This window comes from Hemiscyllium ocellatum, chromosome 7 (assembly GCF_020745735.1).
Source record: "Hemiscyllium ocellatum isolate sHemOce1 chromosome 7, sHemOce1.pat.X.cur, whole genome shotgun sequence".
NCBI classification, from domain to species: Eukaryota; Metazoa; Chordata; class Chondrichthyes; order Orectolobiformes; family Hemiscylliidae; genus Hemiscyllium; species Hemiscyllium ocellatum.
The window spans coordinates 28,002,811-28,019,373 of NC_083407.1; the positions used below are offsets into that span (position 1 = coordinate 28,002,811).

At 40.2% G+C, this 16,563-nt stretch overlaps 1 protein-coding gene across 3 annotated transcripts in view; it reads left to right on the plus strand.

The window, feature by feature from the left end:
• orc4 (origin recognition complex, subunit 4) overlaps positions 1–16,563 on the plus strand; it is a 73,324-nt gene that overhangs the window by 30,200 nt on the left and 26,561 nt on the right. For all 3 annotated transcript variants that reach the window (XM_060827827.1, XM_060827826.1, XM_060827828.1), the window contains 2 exons: positions 4,284–4,374; positions 14,351–14,426. In XM_060827827.1, coding sequence (XP_060683810.1) covers positions 4,284–4,374; positions 14,351–14,426 — 167 coding nt within the window. The remainder of the gene's footprint in view (positions 1–4,283; positions 4,375–14,350; positions 14,427–16,563) is intronic.

Here is a 16,563-nt window from a genome sequence, read left to right on the forward strand (position 1 = left end):
CTGGTGCCGTAAGTGAGCAGTGCTAACCACTAAGACACCGTGCCACCCGCCACCGTGCCGCCCGACTCTGGTTCACAAAATGCAAAGTAAAGCCTCCATTGTTTAGAGAGTGTGCGCACAGAAAATGTTAGCATTTCTTCATAATGCCATTGACCTGCAATGTTAACTGTTCACTCACTCTTGAGAGGCAACACCTTCCTAACTCCAAGATCAATTCCCTGCAAACAAAGGAAATACGTTCAAACTTCCAACTTTGAGATAGCTTTAAACTTGGAGCATATAATTCCCCTTTTTGTTTTGTCAGTGATAATGCCTCAGTTATGCAGAATTATTTTGTCAGCCTTTAGCATCCTATCTCCTGTAATATAAACTGTTGTGATGTTATGAAGTTTAGTGACTCTTGCCTTTTACCCGATGAGTGCAAGGGGTGAAGCTTTAGCAAATACCTCTTCAGAAGTATTCAATTTCTCTGCTAACAATTGACTTTTTTTAATGTATATGTCAAGAGCATCAGCAGTCCCCACCAGAGCTGGGGACAGAGTCCATGTGAACCATGTAGGAAGGAAAGTAGAGAGTTTTACACTAAATAGTTAGGGGCAGGGGTTCAAATGTGCAAAATACAGTACATTGGAAAGTATGGACGAAGTGAGAAAGGAGAATAGTAATATGGGGAATGATGTGACCAGAGAATGACATGTATGGGCTGAGATTTTTAAAGGCAGCACCAATCAAGATTAGATGTCACAAAGATAACAAAAGACAAAACTGAAGTCTTTACTTGAATGTATATAGAACCCATTATGACACAAACAAACTGATCGCCAATATTATTTTTGATGGCCATTATAGAGATTATGATTTCAGGATAGTGAGTGCATTCTGAGTGTTTTGGGAATATGCCATTCCAATATAATGTGAAGCTATCTAAATGTGGATGTTAGTGTTGTTAATCAAGAATAGAATTTGTACAAATGTTATGAAACTGTAGGTGTACTATACTTATAAGAGTGTGACAGCTGGCAAGGACTTAACAAGCACACTGTGCTGAGAAAATTAAAAATGTAACATGTGGTTGTGAAACCAATAGCTGAGCTGTTGCTATGATACACAACAAAGTCTAATTTGGCCAAGCGGTTTAAATTATGCCCTAAGATACCAAAATCCAATCAAATTTGAATTTTACTGTTTTGATGACAACCAATGAAGTATCCAATATTTTGAAATATAAATTGGGCATTTTGAATGGTTAGCCAGAGCAGCAAAGAACACCAGCAAACACAGACTGCCCACGGAATCACTCTGAAAGATACCTGTTCATATGAAATCTGTGCAGCAGAAGACTGAAGAAAAGATCCAGAAAAATCAACAGAGTAAGATGAATAGTTGGCTGGTTTTGAAATTTAAATGTTTATAAAACATAATCTGGGATGGTTTTATCAGATCAGTGTAGTGTTGCAGAGTGGAGATAGGTAGATTTTTGTCCGTTTTTGTCTGATCAGTGTTGATCTTCTTTAAATCCAAGAAAAGAAAATTAAAAACTAAGTTTTGTTTTTTAAATAGTGAGATTTGGGCAGTTCTTTTGTCACTCATACTTTTACAGATTGAGGTGAGCTTTTCTGTGGGTAAAAACAAGGACTTGCAGATGCTAGAAATCTGTCTAGATTAGAGTGGTGCTAGAAAGGACAGCAGGTCAGGCAGCATCAACGGAGCAGGAAAATTGACATTTCGGGCAAAAGCCCTCCATCAGGAATCCTCGTCCCAGCACCCCCCCCCCCCCCCCACCGTGAGCTTTTCTGTGTCTGGTCTAAATTAGCAGAAGGGTTTATCTTGTGTCGTCACACAATGTTGAGAGATGAACTTTTCAGGAGATCGGGATGTAGAATAGGTTTGGGTGGGGTTGCAGAGACCAAATTATATTAGACTTGAAGTAAGTGGAATGTCAGTGTTTGTTTATATTCTAACCAATGACAGAAAATAACTAAAACCTTAAGTGAAAGAAAGTAAGAGTATGAGAAGAAACAAGCTTAATATATAAACTGAAACCAGAGTTTCTACAGGTACTGAAAAAGGGAAAAAAGTTAAAGGGAGTGCGGATTGCATATTAGATAATAAGGAAATCACAGGTGAAGTGAACAAATTTTGCTTCTGTTTTCACAAAGCAGATGCAAAAACATTTTAGTGTTAGCTGTAAATCTGGAGTGGAAGGAAGATGAGCTTGGCAAAATTAACGATCTTGAGACAAGTGTACACAGTAAATTGGAGATGGATATGCAGTCCAGGTCCGGATGAATTTCATCCTCTGGTTTTGGATTCCTAAATGTGTTGTAATATGTGTTGGCATTCATTTTTCAAAATTTTCTGGATTTGGGTAAGATTCCACTGGGCTAGAAAGTAGCAGATAATCCCTAATATATTCAAGGAAAGAGGGAGGCACAAAACAGGAAACAGCCAACTAGGTTGTGGTCTATTGTGGGAAGGTGTTAGAATTGATCATCAAAAAGATTTATAGCTGACTATTTACAAAAACCTTGGCAAATGGAGAAGAGTTACCATTGTTTTGTTTAGAAATTGTTTAATCAATTTATCATAAATTTTGAATGATTAACATGTACTGTGTCTACAGGCTCTCCTTTATCTGTTCTATGTTTGGCTTTACAGAGGGATTTGATAGGAGTCCTGCAGATATCTGTGCTGGACTCAACATTTTGCAGTTTTCATCAAAGACTTGAATAAGGGGAGTAAAGGAATGTTAATTAAATTCACAGGCGACACCAAAATAGATATGAAAGTACAATGTGAAGTACATTGCAGATGGGTATAAATCGGTTGAAAGAGTGAGCATATGTCTGGCAGATGGAGTACAATCTGGGAGATGTCAAGTTGTTCACTTTGGCAGGAAGAACATGAAACGGGTTTATTTTTTAAACTGAGGACAACTACAGAATTTCAAGGTGTAGAGGGATTCAGATATTCTGCTGCATGAGTCTCCATGTTAGTATTGCAGGTACACTACACAATCAAGAAGGCTCAGACGCTAACCTTCAATATCAAACGAACAGAACAGAACATTTAAGGATGTTCTGCTAAACTTGGGGCATGGGTAAGACCACATTTCAAAATACTAGATGCAGTTTTGATCTCCTTTCTTTGAAAAAGCAAACGTATTGAAGGGAGTTTAGAAATGACTTACTCGATTTGACTCCTGGAATGAGCAGGTTGTCTTATGAGAAAAGATTGTGTCTTTCAGTGGAGTTTAGAAGAGTGAGGGCAACTTGATTAAGTGTACAAAATCCTAAATAGATTTGACAAAATGAATATGGAAAGGACGCTTCTTTTGTGCTTCAGGCCAGAACATGAAGACATGGTTTAAAAATTAAAGTTAATTTCTTTTTCGGAGGTTGTAGCTCTGTCTCACATTGGTTGTGATAAGGATATTTTTAAGACCGTGGTGAAAGAATTCTTTTTAGGTTATGGAATCTGGAGTTATTGGATATGGACCAGTCTAAGCACAAAAAATGGTGGTAGGAGGAGCTGAGATGATGAATGGATTAGCTATGATCATGAATGGTGGAGCAGGTTCGATGGGCCAAATGGCCTCCCTTGCTTCTATTATTATGAAACTAAAGCCTGCCATGGTCATCTTTAAATGACCAAACAGGTTTGAGAGGCTGAATGGTCCACTAAATTTTTGTATTATTCCTACTACAGTTGCTTGCAACATTTTGTCTGTCATTTTTGTCCCTACTCTAACCAATTGTTCACCCATTACTAGGTAACTGGGTAAAGTTACCTAGTAATCAGCTTTGTGTAGTCTTACCAATTGCCTCCTGGAAGATCAGGTAACCAACATCTTTAGAAATTGTTCACCAAGCTTGTATTACCTGTTTCTCAGTCAACTACCTGACCTGTGTATTTTTTAACTTATTTTTATTTTCGATCTATGTATATGCCTAAATATCTCACAAGTGACCGCATCAATAATTCAGCAGTTCATTTGGATATAAATGCTGGCTCTTGGTTCAATTGAAATACATGACAGATTTTAGTAAATGCCCCCACTTCATTTGCAATCATAAATAGCAACAGTCCTTGAAAATTTTTACCTTTTTAATAATTGATTTCATGTTTTCTTGAAGTAGACAAATAATTGCTTCTACCTTTTAGTAGAATATATAAAGATAGAATTGTCCATGAAAATGAGTTCAGTGTACAATTAATGTTGAAAGTGCGATCACCTTTCTCAGAATATTATTGTAAATTTGTGTTGCTTTGTTGTTTTGCAGAAATTTGATGGATCTTCTAAAACAAACAGCTGTTCAGGGTGAGAGCAACTCTGTCCTCATTGTTGGTCCCCGAGGAGTAGGAAAGACAATGGTATGTATTGTTTCTGTAACTTTCTCTCTCTCTATTGCCGAATTTTCGAGGGAATGTCAAGTTTCCAGAAGATTTGCGTTCACAATGATATGTTATGGCTGGTTGGAATAAGAAAACAGTACAGCCTTTAGTGATGTTCAAATGTAATTGTAACTGCAAGATGGACCAATGCAAAGCCATGGGAAGAAAAATATATTATCTTCTCCGCGTGAAGAAATATTTGAGCAGTTTTAAGTTTTGAAACTTGAATAAAACTAATAGATTGGGCTGGAGGAAATAAGCAGAAATACAGTGCTGACAACAGGGAAGATGGAATAGTTGGAATTCCGACATAATAGGATATGGGAGGTAGAATTTCAGATAAGCTTAAATTCACATGGAGTGTAAGATGTGATTCTGCAAGGAAAGATTTGTAGTAGCAGTCTGCAGATCATTTTTAGGATAAGTATTTTAGCAGAAGATGGAAGGGGTTAGGATGGAATTGACATTGATTTCATAGAAATCTAAATGGCGAGGATCCAAGGTAGTGGGCTTTGCTTGGGGGAGTTTTAGGTTGTTATTACCAAAGAGCTAGGAGCAAGAGTCAACAATTCAGCTGCTTGAGCCTGCTCTACTATGTAATACAATCATGACTGATCTCTTCTCTGCCTTATTCCTGTTTTATTTTAACTCCTTTCCATAACCCTTTAATGCATTACTAATTAAAAATCTGCCCATGTGAACTCTAGGATAGTGAATTGCACAGATTCACAACCCATTAAGAGACAAGATTCCTCCTCCCTCTCACCTAAAACTGACTTTTCTTTCTAGATTATTCCACAAGGGGAAACATCGGTTCTACATCTACTTTGTCAATTCCAGGAGCATCTGGTATACTTCAGATCTCTCATTCTTCTAAACTCTAGCAAGTATCAGCCTAAACTATTCGGTGTGACCTGATAAGCAAGCCTTTCATTTCTGGAATTAAGCTAATGAGCCTTCTCTGAAATGCATCCAATGCAATTACATTCTTGAATAAGGAAAGCAAAACTGTAAAAGGAGCACGGGGTGTCTACCAACACCCTGGAGTTGTTCAGGGAGAGGTGGACGCCTCGGGGAGTTGTGTATTATTTCCTCGTCCAGTTCTATTTTGATTTAACCCCGCCCTCCCCTTCACTGTTTGATCACACAACATTGCCCTTTGATGTGAAGGGCACTGCTAGTCACTGGGTGTTTCCTTTCTTCCTGGTGGTGGAAATCGAATAAAGATTCGTGCACCTTGCGACTTTCAGTGTGTCTTTCACTGTGTCTCACACCTGCGCACACACACAACATGGGTGTTGGGGGAATACAGAATAAGCACTACCGCAGTTAGGTGGTAGTGTGGGGGTACCAATAAAAAAGGAGTTAAATAAGAAAATAATCAGCAGTGTCAGAGGTTCTGTTAATTCTGAGAGCTGGCTCTGTAAGAAAAAAAGAGCAAAACTGTACACAGTACTTCAGACGTGGTCTCAGCAGTGCCTTGCACAGCTAAAACAAAGCTTGCCTACTTTTCTACTCCATTCCTTTATCAACAAATACAAAAATTTCATTTGCCATGCCACACCCCCCCACCGAATCTAGACTGAAACTAGTAGTCTATAGTTTCCTACTCAGCCTTTTTGAATAAAGACGTTACATTAGCCTTTCTTCAATCTCCTGGAACCTTTCCAGAATCCAGCAAGTTTGGAATTTTACAACCAGTGTGCCCATTATCTCTGCTCGCACTTCCTTTAAGATCCAAAGATGTAAGCCTAGGCACTTAACTGACTTTAATCACAATGCTTTCATGAATACATTTTTCCTAATGGGAGTTGCTTTAAGTTCCTAATTTTCTACAATCTCTATTATCTGTTGCGATTTGAGGTGGTTTCAGTTCTCATCTGTAAAAATGGGCACAACATTGATTTAATGTCTCTGCCATTTATTTCTGTGTTTCCCATCCTTCACCTCCTAGTTTTGCTCTTTTTAAGGGACTAACATGCAGCTATTGTTGTTTATATTCTCTAGGAAGCTTCTCCTGTCCTTTGCTTTATATTTTGCATTAGTTTTCTTTGTGAATTTTTTTGTTTTTTTTTCCACTTTTTTAAAAAAAAAATCAACAAAGGATTACTCAAACTTACTTTATCTTCCAGCCTGCCACTGACCTTTGCAATATGGTGTGCCTTAATTTTCACCTTTGTTGTCTTCAACTTACAGCCATGGATTTTTTTTAACCAGCTTCATAATCTATCTTTCTGAAATATATTTTAGTTAGGAAGAACTGCATATCTCAAATGTCTGTCATTGTTCATCAACTGTGCTACCTTTTTAGTCTTCCTGTCTGGTATGCTGCGTTCATGTTTCCCAAGAGAATCCTTTGCCAAGAGATCATTAATTAATCCCATCTCATTACACAACACTGAAACCAAAATAGCCTCCTCCCTGGCTAGTTCACCAACATATCGTTTCAAAAGAATAATCTCTAATGCATTTCATGAACTCTTCCCCAGAGGCTATCCTTGCCAATTTCATTAATCCAGTCTATATGCATATTAAAATCATCCATGATATTGTCCTATCTTGCATGCTCCTGGTATTTCTTGATTTGTACTATGTGCTGCTGTGGAACTACCATTGGGCAATCTGAAGATTACTCCCACCAGAGACTTCTTTCCCATGTTATTTCTACCTAGACTGATTTACATCTTAATCTCTCAAGCAAAAATCACTTCTTACTGTAGAAATGATCTTTTCCTTTTATGAACAAAGCTACCTCATTTATTTTTCTATCGTAAGACCATAAGATATTGGAGTAGAAATTAGGCTGTTCAGCCCATTGAGTCTGCTCTGCCATTCAATCATAGCTGAAAAGTTTCTCAACCCCATTCTCCTGCTTTCTCCCCGTAACGCTTGATTCCCGTTGATTGTCAAGAACCTATCTATCTCAGTCTTAAATATACTCCATGACCTGGCTTCCACAGCTGTCTGTGGCAATGTATTCTGTAGATTCACCACTCTCTGGCTAAAGAGTTTCTCCTTCTCTCCGTCCTTAAAAAAAGGTCTTTCCTTTCCATTCAGGCTATGCTATAGGGTCCTAGTCTCTCCTACCAATGGAAGCATCTTCTCTGTCCAAGACATTTAGTATTCTGTGGGTTTCAGTTAGATTTATTTCCCCCCTTCACTCCCCAGCATCCTTCTGAACTCCATTGAGTAGAGACCCAGAGTCATCCAACATTGCTCATATTTTAAATTTTTCATTCTTGGGATCATTCTTGTGAACCTTGTCTAAGCATGCTTCAGGGCCACTACATCCTTCGTGAGATATGGGGCCCAGAACTGTGCACAGTATTCCAAATGTGGTCTTACCAGACCCTTACAGAGCCTCAGAAGTGTAACCTTTTTTAATATTCAAGTCAGCTCAAAATAAATCCCATCATCGCACATGTCTTCCTAACTACTGACTCAACCTGCAAGTTAATGTTGAGAGAATCCTGGACTAGAACTCCCAAGTCTCTCTGCATTTCAGACTTCTGAATTTTCTACCCATTTAAAAATACTCCATGTCTCTACTATTTTGACCAGAGTACTTGACCTCGCACGTCCTCACATTGTACTCCAACTGCCACTTCCTTGCCCACTCTCCTAACCTGTCTCCTCAACGCTACCTGTCTCTCTTCCTATCTCTGTCATCTGCAAACTTAGCCAGAATGACCTGAGTTCCACTTAGATTGTATAAAGTGAAAAGTTGTGGTCTCAACACTGAGCCTTGCGGAACACAATTTGTCACCAACTGCCATTCTGAGAAGGATCCTTTTAACCCCACTCTCTGCTTTCTGCCAGACAGCCAAGCTTCTATCCATGCTAGCACCTTGTTTTCTGACACCATTGGCCCTTATCTTACTCAGCAGCCTTCTCTGCTGCACCTTGTCAAAGACCTTCTTGAAGTCCAGGCACTAGGGCAGCACGGTGGCTCACAGCACCAGGAACCCAGGTTCAACTCCTGCCTCTGGTAACTGTCTGTGGAGTTTGCATGTCTGCATGGGTTTACTCCCACAGTCCAAAAGATGTGCAGGTTAGGTGAATTGGCCATATTAAATTGCTCATAGTGTTAAGTTCGTTAGTCAGGGGTAAATACAGGGTAGGGGAATGTGGGTCGGTGTTGACCTGTTGGGCCGAAGGGCCTGTTTCCATACTGTGTATGGAATCTAATCCAGTCAAATCTCGGGTAACATCCATTGGTTTTCCTTGGTCTAAACCTGTCATTAATTTCTCAAAGAATTCTCGCAGATTTTTCAGGCATGATCTCCCCTTGATGAAACCATGCTGACTTTGCCATATTTTACCATACACTTCCAAATGTTCAGAAATCTCCTCTTTCTCAATGGATTCCAAGATCTTACCCATGACCAAAGCTAGGCTAATTGGTCTGTAAATTTGTCTTCTGTCTTACTTGCTTTTTGAACAGGGGTGTAATGTTAGTTATTTTCCAGTCCTCTGGGACCCTCCTGATTCTAGTGATTCCTGAAAGATCATCACTAATGTCTTTGCTAGCTCTTCAGCTATCTCCCTTCTGGGGTGTAGTCCATCTGGTCCAGGTGACTTCTCCACCTTCAGGCAATTCAGTTTTTCTAGCACCTTCTCCTTGGTGATGGCTACCATACACAGCTCTGCACCTTCCCCGCAACCCCCCCCCCAATATTTTTGGGATATTACTCATGTCTTCCACTGTGAAGACTGACCTGAAGTAATTATTCAAATCCGGAGTCATTTCCTTATTCCCCACAACTATATTCCCAGCAGACCACTTTTGCCCTTATGTCTAAAGGAACTCTGACAGTCTCCCTGTATATTACTGGTGAGTTTACACTCTTTTTTTTTTATTAAATCTTCTGCCTCTTTTTTTTGTGTTGTCCTCTGTTCAGCTTTAACTTCCCAATGGGCGGGCACTATTTTGTTTGGATAATTGATTTTATTGGAAAATCAATTTTAAATGCCTTTCTTCTGGTGCTCGGAGTTTTAAAATCTGATCTCCATTCAGGAGACTGCAGCAGCACCCTGTGAGCAAGGCGCCATCCCCAACCTTGCCCCCTTAACCCCATCGAACAGTGCCCCCACCCCAAAACCAGCGCGAGCCCCTGCCCTCAAACCAGTCCAACCCCCCCCCCCCCCAAACCGGTCCAATTCTGCCCTCTTCTCTTCCACCCCCCCCCCCCCCCCCCCCCCCCCCCAAAAGCGTGCGGGCCCCTGCCCTCAACACAGTCCCCTGCCATGCCCCACCCTTCCAGGGCATCTGGACTGCACACCAACAAGGATGCTGCTGCCGCCTTTGTGGGGTAAGTCTCAAAATAGCATGCGCACGCAGCTGCAGTCACACTCAGCTGCAGCCACACAACTTTTTACTGCAACTTTTTGACTGGTTCCACGTTTGTCCTGCGCAGGACAATGTTGGAGGGATTACTCCTGGGAAGCTGGGAATGGGGGTAGGGGGGTTATGAGACACCACTCCAGGGAAAATGTAGGGAGGGAGAGAGGGCGGGAGGTCAGTCATAGGAGACGGTGTCTGTTTAATCACTGTAAACAAAAAACTCGATTCACTGTTGGAAACACGTCTTTGATATAATGTTTCTGTCGGGACCTTGAGATCTCCTTTGGATAATCCGATTTTTGGATAATTGGTATTCGGATAATCGAGGTTCCCCTATATATGCTTTCCTTTTTACTTTTGATGCAGTCCCTGACTTCCCTAGTCAGCCACGGTTGCATCATCCTCCCCTATACAATGCTTTTTTTCCCTTGGATGAACTGCTCCAAGAAATGCCATTGCTGTTCCACTGTCTTTCCTGCTATCCTTTCATCAATGTCTCTACAAACAGTTCTGCTATTTCCTTCAGAAATCTGGGGTGTAATCCATCTGGTCCAAATGATTTTATTACTGCAGATCTCTGATTCCCCAGTACCTTATCCTTTAGTGTTGGCTACTACACTCATCTTTGACCCCAGGCACTCTTGAAGTTGAGGTATGCTGCTGGTGTCTTCCACTGTGAAAATTGGCAGAGAAACCTATTTTGTTTCCTCTGCCATTTTTGTTCCCCATTACTAATTCTCCCAACTTTTTTTTCCCGTGTCCACTCTTGCTTCTCCTTGAGTTTTTTTAGATATTTGAAAAATGTATTGCAATCCACTGGCTTAACCTAATATTGGATCATCTTTCCTTCCTTGCCGCTTCCCCTCCACTTTTTTTTCTCCGTTCTTCTTCTGATTTTTAAAGGATTCCCAAATCTATGGTTTCCTACTAATTTTTTTTTGCCTTTTATGCTGTCTCTGACTTCCCTTATTAGCCGTGGTTGCCTCATTCTCCCCTTAGTAGGCTGCTTCTTCCTTGGGATGAATTTCTGCTGTACCTCCTAAATTATCCACAAACACCTGCTGTTACTGTTCCACCTTCTTCCCTGCTGGGATCCCCTTCCAATCAGCTCTGGCTAGCTTCTCCCTCATGCCTTTGTAGATACCTTATACTTAATTGTGATACTAACATTCAGTTCCAGCTTCTTCTTCTGATCCAATTACAGGGTAAATGCTATCATACAATGGTCACTTCCCTCAAGGAGTTCCTTCACCTTAAGCTCCCTAATCAAGTCTGCATCATTACCCATCACTAAATCCAAAATTGCCTGTTCCCTTGAGGGGTCTGCCACAAGCTGCTCCAAACATTCAATTCATAGACATTCCATAAATTCCTTTCCTTGATTTTTCAGTCAATCTGATGATACTAGTCCACCTGCCTACTGATAACACTGAAATCAGTTACATTTTTTTTAAAAAATTCTGCTGGATATTAAATGTAGAAGCAAGAGTTTTTTGTCTGCTGTCTTTGAATGGATAGTCTTACTGTAGTGATTTGGAAAGAATCTCAGTCTAGCAGTGACAGAAACATGCAGGACATTGAAAATGTGGTTACTGTGATTTGAAGTAGATTTCAAATTCAGTGTGTGGAATGATCCTTTTTTGTTCTCCACTTGTGTGTGAAGACCATAAATGTTGTTCAGTTAGACCACTAGTTAAAGGATGTGACTTTCCTTAAGTTTTTGTTACATCCTTTTTATTGTCAAAGGGCTGTTTTGATCATTTCTTGAGGTGATTTTTTAAAAAATAATTAAACATATCTATTGCTCTATGGATTAATAGAATTAATATACTATTCAGATTAACATTAGAAGTTATGTAATCAGCTTAGAAAAATAACCTCTTATTGAAGGGAGCGTATTCTGTCCCATGGTTGGTGGAACGTTCATAGGAATTGATTAGTCATATGTCAGTAAATAGTGTTTTACTGTATTTTAATTGCTGCAGGGGTGTTTAACTCTATTTTCCTAATAGAATATACTTGACAAAATTTGACTCCAGTCTTTTGTTTTTCAAACTGTGTTTTAATTGGCTGGAATTTAAAGGCTACCATGTACACTAAAGTCAGGAGCAGAGATGTTGATAATATTAACCCATTGTTGTTATCCCAACTGATATTACTGGACAAGTCTATGTGGACTAGTAAAGCATTTTGACCGGTTCCTCACGGCACTGGTTAGCAAAGTTAGATCACGTGGAATACAGGAAGAACCAGTTATTTGGATACAGAATTGGCTCAAAGGTAGAAGACAGAGGGTGGTGTTGGAGGGTTTGTTTTCAGACTGGAGGCCTGTGGCCAGAAATATGACACACAGAATTGGTTCTGGGTCCACTGCTTTGCATCATTTATACAAATGATTTGGATGTGAACATCGGTATAGTTATAAGGTTGCAGATGATATCAAAATAGATGTCGTGAACAGCTAAGAAGACTACCTCAGAGTACAACAGGATCTTGATCAGAAGGGCCAATGGGCCGAGGAGTGGCAGATGGAGTTTAATTTAGATAAATGAGGTCCTGCATTTTGGAAAGGCAGATCAAGGGAGAACTTGTACATTTAATGATAGGGTCCTGGAGAGTGTGGCTGAACAAAGACTGTGGAGTGCAGGTTTGTAGTTCCTTGAAAGTGGAGGTTGATAGGATAGTTTGGTATGCTTGCCTCCATTGGTCAGTGTATTGAATATAGGAGTTAGGAGGTCATGTTGCAGCTGTAGAGGACATTAGATAAGCCACTTTCAGAATACTGCATTCGATTCTGATATCCCTGCTATAGGAAGGATGTTGAGAATTGATAGGGTTCAGAAAAAATTTAACATAACGTTGCTGGGTTGGAAGGTTGAACTCTAGGGAGAGGCTGAATAGGCTGGGGCTATTTTCCCTGGACCATTGGAGGCTGAGGGTTGACCTTGTAGAGGATTATAAAATCATGAGGGGCACAGATAGACAAGGCCCTCTTGGGATGAGGATGTCCAAACTCCAGGGCATAGATATGTGAGCAAGGAAAGATATATAAAAGGGACCTAAGGAGCATCTTTTTCATGCAGACGGTGCTACGTGCATGGAATGAGCTGCCAGAGGAAGTGGTGGAGGCTGGTACAATTAGAGCATTTAAAGGGCATTTGGGTGAGTATATTGAATAGGAAGGGTTTAGAGGGATATGGGCCAAATGCTGGCAAATGGGACTAATTAGGTTAGGATATTTGGCATGCTCGAGTTGGATTAAAGGGTCTGTTTCCGTGCTATACATCTCTTTTGACTCTAACTGTAAGTCCAGTAAGACTACTACTGGAGTATTGTGTGCAGTTCTGATCACCACATTGTAAGCTGGATGTAATTGTTCTGGAGAGAGTGCAGAAAAGATTTACAATTTCCCAGCCTTGGCAACATTCTTGTATGAGGAGAGATTGAAGAGTTTGGGGTTGTTTTCCTTGTTTTTCTGGTTGTTTTTCCAGAAAGCTGAGGGCTGATATGATTTGAGGTATACAAAATTGAGGGGTAGAGAGAGAGAGAGAGATTAGACAGAAGGAACCTGATCCCTTGGCAGAGTTCAAAAACCAGAGGTCATAGGTTCAAGCTAAGTGGCAGAAGGATTAAACTGGAGAAAATACCCTTTTAACACAGAGTGTGGTAGATGACTGGAATTCACTGCCTGAGTTGATAGTGAAGGCAGAAACCCTAAACCTTTTTAAAAAGTACCTGGATCTGCACCTTAAGTGTTGTAAGGTGCAGGAAGATGAGATTAGAAAGGGCATCTGGTTGTCTTTGTGAGTTGACACGGGCAAGGTTGCTTGATGCATCATATTTTGTTTTGATTATTAGTACGTGGTCTATCACAAACAAGAATGCAACATTGCAGATGCTTAACAATCAAAGAAGTTGAGATGAAATAGAATAAACCAAACCACCTCTAGTTCAAATATTTGAATTTGAAGATTTTTAAGCATGCACAAGTATCACATTAATCCCAAAATACCTGTTGATAAACTGAAGCAAAAATTAACAGCTTTTGTACAGCAAGAAAAGCACACATTGTATTGTACCCAGAAATGACACTTGTGCAGTATTCTCTCGAATCCCTGTGTGGAAGAGCTACAGAGGTTTAAGTGAAGATATTTAAGTGACAACTTTTTCTTGGTCTTACAATACTTTCTCTGTCTGTCTCGCTGTCTGTCTGTTTCTGAATTCTTCCAATTTACAGATATCATTTATTGTCTGCTTCTGCCAGGAAAAGACAAAAACCTACCTCAATTAGATTAAAAATAGCCACCCAAAATAGTAATTGTGGATATTTTGAAATCCGTCTATTCCAAGATATTACTACACACTTCTGGAACAGGTGGGTCTTGAACCCATGCCTCCTGGTTCAGAGGAAGGGAAACTTGACCTTTTGTGGTGCAGAAGTGAAGTGTTATTTATATCGATGCTAAAATAATATTAGTTGGGACCTGGCAGGAATTTGTGAATGTTATGTTTGAAGATCCTTCTCTTGCTTCACTTTTCAGAGGTTTAAAAACACAAAACAAACTGCTGGTGGTAAAAGTTGATGCTTAAATTTTGATGTTTTTGTTTCAGCTGTTGAAGAGTGTGTTGAGTGAACTTATGGAAATGAAATACATTAAGGAGAATCTTCTACAAGTACACTTAAATGGTGAGTCAGTTTTTCAATGTGCTATCTTTATAAGAGGAATTTGTGTAAATACTGAAACTGTCGTGATTTGCATTGCAGTGACTGCAGATTTGATGAGATGATGGGGTGTAATTTCATTCATGGCAAGTTTTCTGGCATGATGTACTAAGGTATTTCACCAAAGTTCCATTGAAGGAATGTCAGACAAACATGGTTAAGGGTTTGGGTTAAATTCTGGAGTGGATAAGAATTTGAAATTGTTTGAGGTAGAAGACCCTAACACTCATTAAGGTATAACAGGAAAGGAGACACTGAGTGATGTGCATGAGGACTTAGGGTGGGCACGACGGTCATGTTTTATTTGGGTAAATAATTGCTGAGAGAGGATACATTTCATGGAAATGTTTCACTTTGCAACCATCACTTTGTGGTGAATGCATGGTGAAATGCTTTAACAAAGTGTCTTATTTACTTGAATACTGAAGTTCTATTTGACAAGTAATTGTGATTCAGAAACTGCATGTTAAGTTCTTGAATAACTTCTTACCTGAGTGAGCTCGCTTGATCAGGTCTTGACAGCTTATTCTAGTCCCCTGGAGTTTGCTCCCCCGTCCCCTACCCCTTCGCCCCATCTTGGCATCATCTTCAAATTATCAAATGTGTATAGTTATACAACATGGAAACAAACCTTTAGGTTCAACTCATCCATGCCAACCAGATATCGTAAAATAATTAGTCCTATTTGTCAGCATTTGGTCTATATCTTTCTAAGCTCTTTCTATTCATGTATGCATCCTGATGTCTTTGAAATGTTGTACCAACCTCCATCGCCACCTCTGACAGCTCATCCCAGACCCGCGCCACTTTCTGAGAAATTGTCTCCTTGGGTCCCTTTCCCCTCTCACCTTACACCTGTGCCCTCTAGTTTTGGACTCCCCTACCCTGGGGAAATGTCCTTGGCTGTTCCCCCTCATGATTTTATAAACCTCTATAAGGTTATCCCTCAACCTTCTCTCCAGGGAAAATAACCCAAGTCTATTCAGCCTCTCCCTGTAGCTCAAACCCAGCAACATCCTTGTAAGTCTTTTCTGCACCCTTTTTTTGAGTTTAACAACCTCTTTTCTATAGCAGGGAGAACAGAATTGAATGCAGTATTCCAAAAATGGCCTAAACCACGTCCTGTACAATCTCAATATCTCACAATTTTGTAGTCTTTGCACTGACCATTAAAGGCAAATATACCAAACATCGTCTTCACTACCGTTTACCTGAAATTTCACCTTCAAGGAACTATGAACCACACCCCCAAGATGTCTTTGGGCAGTACTCCCCAGGGCCCTACCACTCAGTGCATCAGTCCTGCCCTGATTTGCCTTGCCAAAATGCAGCACCTCACGTTTATCTAAATTTAACTCCATCTGCCACTCCTCAGTCCATCGGCACGTCTGATCAAAATCCTGTTGTACTTTTATTTGCTATACCACCAACTTTGGTGTCGTAGATTCACAATTCTACAGCATAGAAACAGCCTCTTTGTCCAACCAGTCCATACTACCAAAATCCTCAACCAAGCCTCACCTTCCTGTGCTTGTCCCATATCCCTCCAAACATTTTTTATTCATGCACATTTCCAAATGTTTTTCAAATGTAACTGCACCTCCATCTAAAACTTCCTCTGGAAGTTCATGCCACACACAAACCAGTCTGTGGAGGAAGAAAAGTTGCCCCATATCTTTTTTTTTCAATTAAAATATATACATAAATGAGTTTTATTACAATAAGCACCTTACCCTCTGCTATTGATGGTACAGGTATCTGAGCAAGGGGCCCAGCAATTGCTTCCCATGAAGTTCAGGGATACCTGATCCTGTTCTGCAGATAAAATGCCCAAAAGGTGGAATAAAGACATCCATCACCAACACCTTTGTAATGTTTAAAATCTGATTGAAGATTTGTAGCTCGGGTATCCGTTGTTGTGGTTCTGCTCGCCGAGCTGGAAGTTTTTGCTGCAAACGTTTCGTTCCCTGGCTAGGGAACATCATCAGTGCTGTTGGAGCCTCGTGTGAAGCGCTGCTTTGATGTTTCTTCCGGTATTTATATTGGTTTGTTGCCAACAAACCAATATAAATACCGGAAGAAACATCAAAGCAGCGCTTCA